A 3,330-nucleotide genomic window follows, 5' to 3' on the forward strand; every position below is an offset into this window, starting at 1 on the left:
GATAATATCTACTTAAATAATCTATTGATGATACTACTAAAACAAATTCAGGTAGTATTAGTCTATAATACAGACGTATTATAACATTTAAATATTTTGGTACTCTTATATTTTCTTCATTTCAGGGTGATATCTGTTTGAAAATTCAGTGGACTAAAATGCTTCTCAAGAGTGGGTTAAATTGATGTGGAGAAAAGTATCTCTTTTTGCTTCTATTTCTAAACTTCTTCTGAGTCTAAACCAGAAATTAAATGTGGAAGAAAAGGGTGTGGTTCTCTGCAGACGAGGGGGAATTTTTTTACTCTTGAAAATAGTCACTAGTGGATTAATATGTATCTGTTACAGCTGGATCACAGTCTACTTCAGGAGATAAAGCTGAACCCTTCCAAATACTGGAATTATAATAACACAAAACAAGTGTTAAAATTGATTTCCATCAGATGTGTTCACAGTTCTTCATAATCCACAAAAGGTGAGTTTAGAATCATTAGTAATTTAAAAAGTGGGAGATGGCAGCTTATTTTTGACTCACAAAATGAGCATTTAGAATATAGCTGATGTGAAGTCACATAACATTTCTCATTTAGAAAACATCAATGTTCTAGGGTTGAAGAAGCAGCTAAATCCTGTACAGTATTTGGAGACTGAAGTGAACTTGGTTTTCTTTGTCTATGTATCTCTTTCTTGTAATACTTTAAAAGGATTGATATTAACATCCATTTGAAATATAATTAAAATATTTTCAAAGTAATCTAGATATAAAAGAATGCAGAAAATAAATTTGATGCTATATTATAGTTCAGTTAGATTAAAAAGTAGTCAAGGTTGCTTTCAACTGCTTTTTTTTAATATACTTCTTGAAATAATTAAGCCAAGTTAAAGTTTGTCTCTGAATTACTGTATTCCCCTCAGTAATTCATTCATGCTTTTGTCTAATTTTGTCTTGTCTTCTCATGTTAGGTCATGGAATCTTTTGGAAACTCATGAAAATTAAATCTACCTATGGAACTACATATCCATTAGAAAAATCTTATAAAGGATTGTTATGTTTTCCATGAACATCTCAAGAGATTTTACTGATTGTCCCGAGTTTGGAAATAGGTCTTGTTCTGACAGCTCTAGGACACCAAGTGTACGAGGGGTATTGTATTTCTCCATGATTACAGCCCTCCTATTCACCATCTTGGGGAATATGGCCATAATTTTTTCCATCTTGTATTTCAAACAGCTTCATTCCCCAACCAATTTTCTCATCTTATCCATGGCCACCACAGATTTCTTACTGGGCTTTGCCATTATGCCCTACAGCATGGTGAGGTCCGTGGAGAACTGCTGGTATTTTGGGATGATGTTCTGCAAAATTCATTACAGTTTTGACCTGATGCTCTGCTTAGTTTCCATTTTCCATCTTTGTTCCATTGCAGTGGATCGCTTTTATGCAATCTGTCACCCTCTGCATTACCCCAGCACAATGACCACAGCTGCCATAAAGCAAATAGTAGCAGTCTGTTGGTCGGTGCCAGCTGCTTTTGCTTTTGGTGTTGTTTTCTCAGAAGCTCATGCTTCTGGAATTGAGGGCTATGAAACTTTGGTCAAATGCTCAAGCTTGTGCCCTATTGTGTTCAACAAAGTGTGGGGGATTGTTCTATTTACAGTTGGTCTACTTGTTCCTGCTTGTATTATGTTAGGGATCTACATTAAAATTTTTGTAGTCTCCCAAAAGCACACATGTGTGTTGAGCCAGACGAACAAGCACAGACAAAGTGATATGAAAAATGAACTTTCTAAGGATAAAGACAAGAAAGCTGCCAAGACTTTGAGTGTAGTTATGTTGGGTTACTTAGTATGCTGGTTTCCTTGCTTTTTTTCAATCCTACTTGATCCATTTTTAAATTTTTCTATTCCTTCACCTTTGTTTGATGCTCTAAATTGGTTTGGTTACTTAAATTCTACCTGTAATCCATTAATATATGGCTTTTTCTACCCATGGTTTCGGAAAGCATTTAAATATATTGTAACAGGCAAAATATTGAACCCCCAACTTCGTACAACAAAACTTTAATCTGAAGATTAGTTCTAGTAGTACACTGTAGATTCTACTTTTGACTCCAGGTCTAAAGGTGAAGGTTAAACAATGGATTACTCGATATTCATAATACAGTAAATGTATTACGTACATCTGAATGTGTAATATGAATTTCACAATCAAGTACTGTTGAATTATTTTATCAAATATTCTCTTAATATAAAATCAGACACTTTATATTTTAGTATTTTGTTACCACCTATACTGACTCTAACTGCTTTGGTACTGTTTGAGATATGAAATTTTTCTAAAATCTCCATATCTGCTATTTTAGGAAATATACAGTCCATATATACAGTACTTTACCTAATTCTGCATGCATGTAGCAAGTCTTTCTTGAGGTTTACCATCAGTAATCTAAGCTGAATACATCCCAAACTGGTATAATGATAGTACTAACAATCTTTTGTGACTAGGGCATTAATATACAGATACATAGAATCTGCAGTTATTTACAAGTGTATCAAATTTCAGTGTAATTTTGTCTTGAAGTTGCTCTTTTCCTTTGAAATCAGCATAATCAGACTTGCAGCCTTTATTCCACGTATGTATAGTATATAGGAATGAGAGTGCAACTCACACTTTATGTACATTGCTGTGCTTCCTTAATTTCCATATCAGGCTTCAGATGCTACAAAATATTCCTGCCAAGAGCTCACCCAAGATTCATTCCAGCAAGCCTGAACACGGAAATGGAGCTGTGGTTCTGTGGTGGTGCAAACCCACCACACCACTCTACAGTCTCAAGTGTAAACCACCATTGTGCTTTCGCCTTTCAAGTGCAGTGAGTTGGGATGATCAGGCACACCCTGACCATATCTAAAACTCAGGCTCACTGTAGCCTGACCTGAGAGAAGCCTGACCTGTAGCCTGACCTGACCAGAAATGTCAAATCTGAAAGTACCCAAACTGTATGGATGGGAGAAGATTCCAAGATTGCCTCACCTGAACTGTGGCCAGAAATTTAAAGGTTTCTAACTAAAGTTAATTATCTTAAGGTCTTATAAATACTGTCCTAAGTGAAGAACCCCTTGAGCTCTTGACCACAGCCCACCATGGTCCTTAATGTTCCCTTGAGCTGGGATGTCTCTCAGGGTAGACTTCTTGAGATGCACTGTGAAGATGAGGAGTCTTTTGCAGATGGACCCTGTTGTCCACCAAGAGCTGACTAAAGGGAAAGTGATTAACTTACCAGAATGGAGGATCCTTGGCCATGAAACTGAATTCAGAAATCTCCCTTTGGA

The 3,330-nt window shown here is 36.1% G+C and overlaps 1 protein-coding gene across 1 annotated transcript; it reads left to right on the plus strand.

Annotated features, from left to right (window-relative positions):
• Positions 1-377: 377 nt before the first annotated feature.
• Positions 378-2,130, plus strand: TAAR2 (trace amine associated receptor 2). Its single transcript, XM_065736727.1, has 2 exons — positions 378-472; positions 961-2,130. Exon 2 carries the CDS (start codon positions 1,046-1,048, stop codon positions 2,060-2,062), a length of 1,017 nt encoding a protein of 338 aa, XP_065592799.1. The 5' UTR covers positions 378-472; positions 961-1,045; the 3' UTR covers positions 2,063-2,130.
• Positions 2,131-3,330: the final 1,200 nt, after the last annotated feature.

Source organism: Cyrtonyx montezumae, unplaced genomic scaffold (genome assembly GCF_038088225.1).
Source record: "Cyrtonyx montezumae isolate F1298 unplaced genomic scaffold, pur_monq_1.0 scaffold_0, whole genome shotgun sequence".
Lineage (NCBI taxonomy): Eukaryota > Metazoa > Chordata > Aves > Galliformes > Odontophoridae > Cyrtonyx > Cyrtonyx montezumae.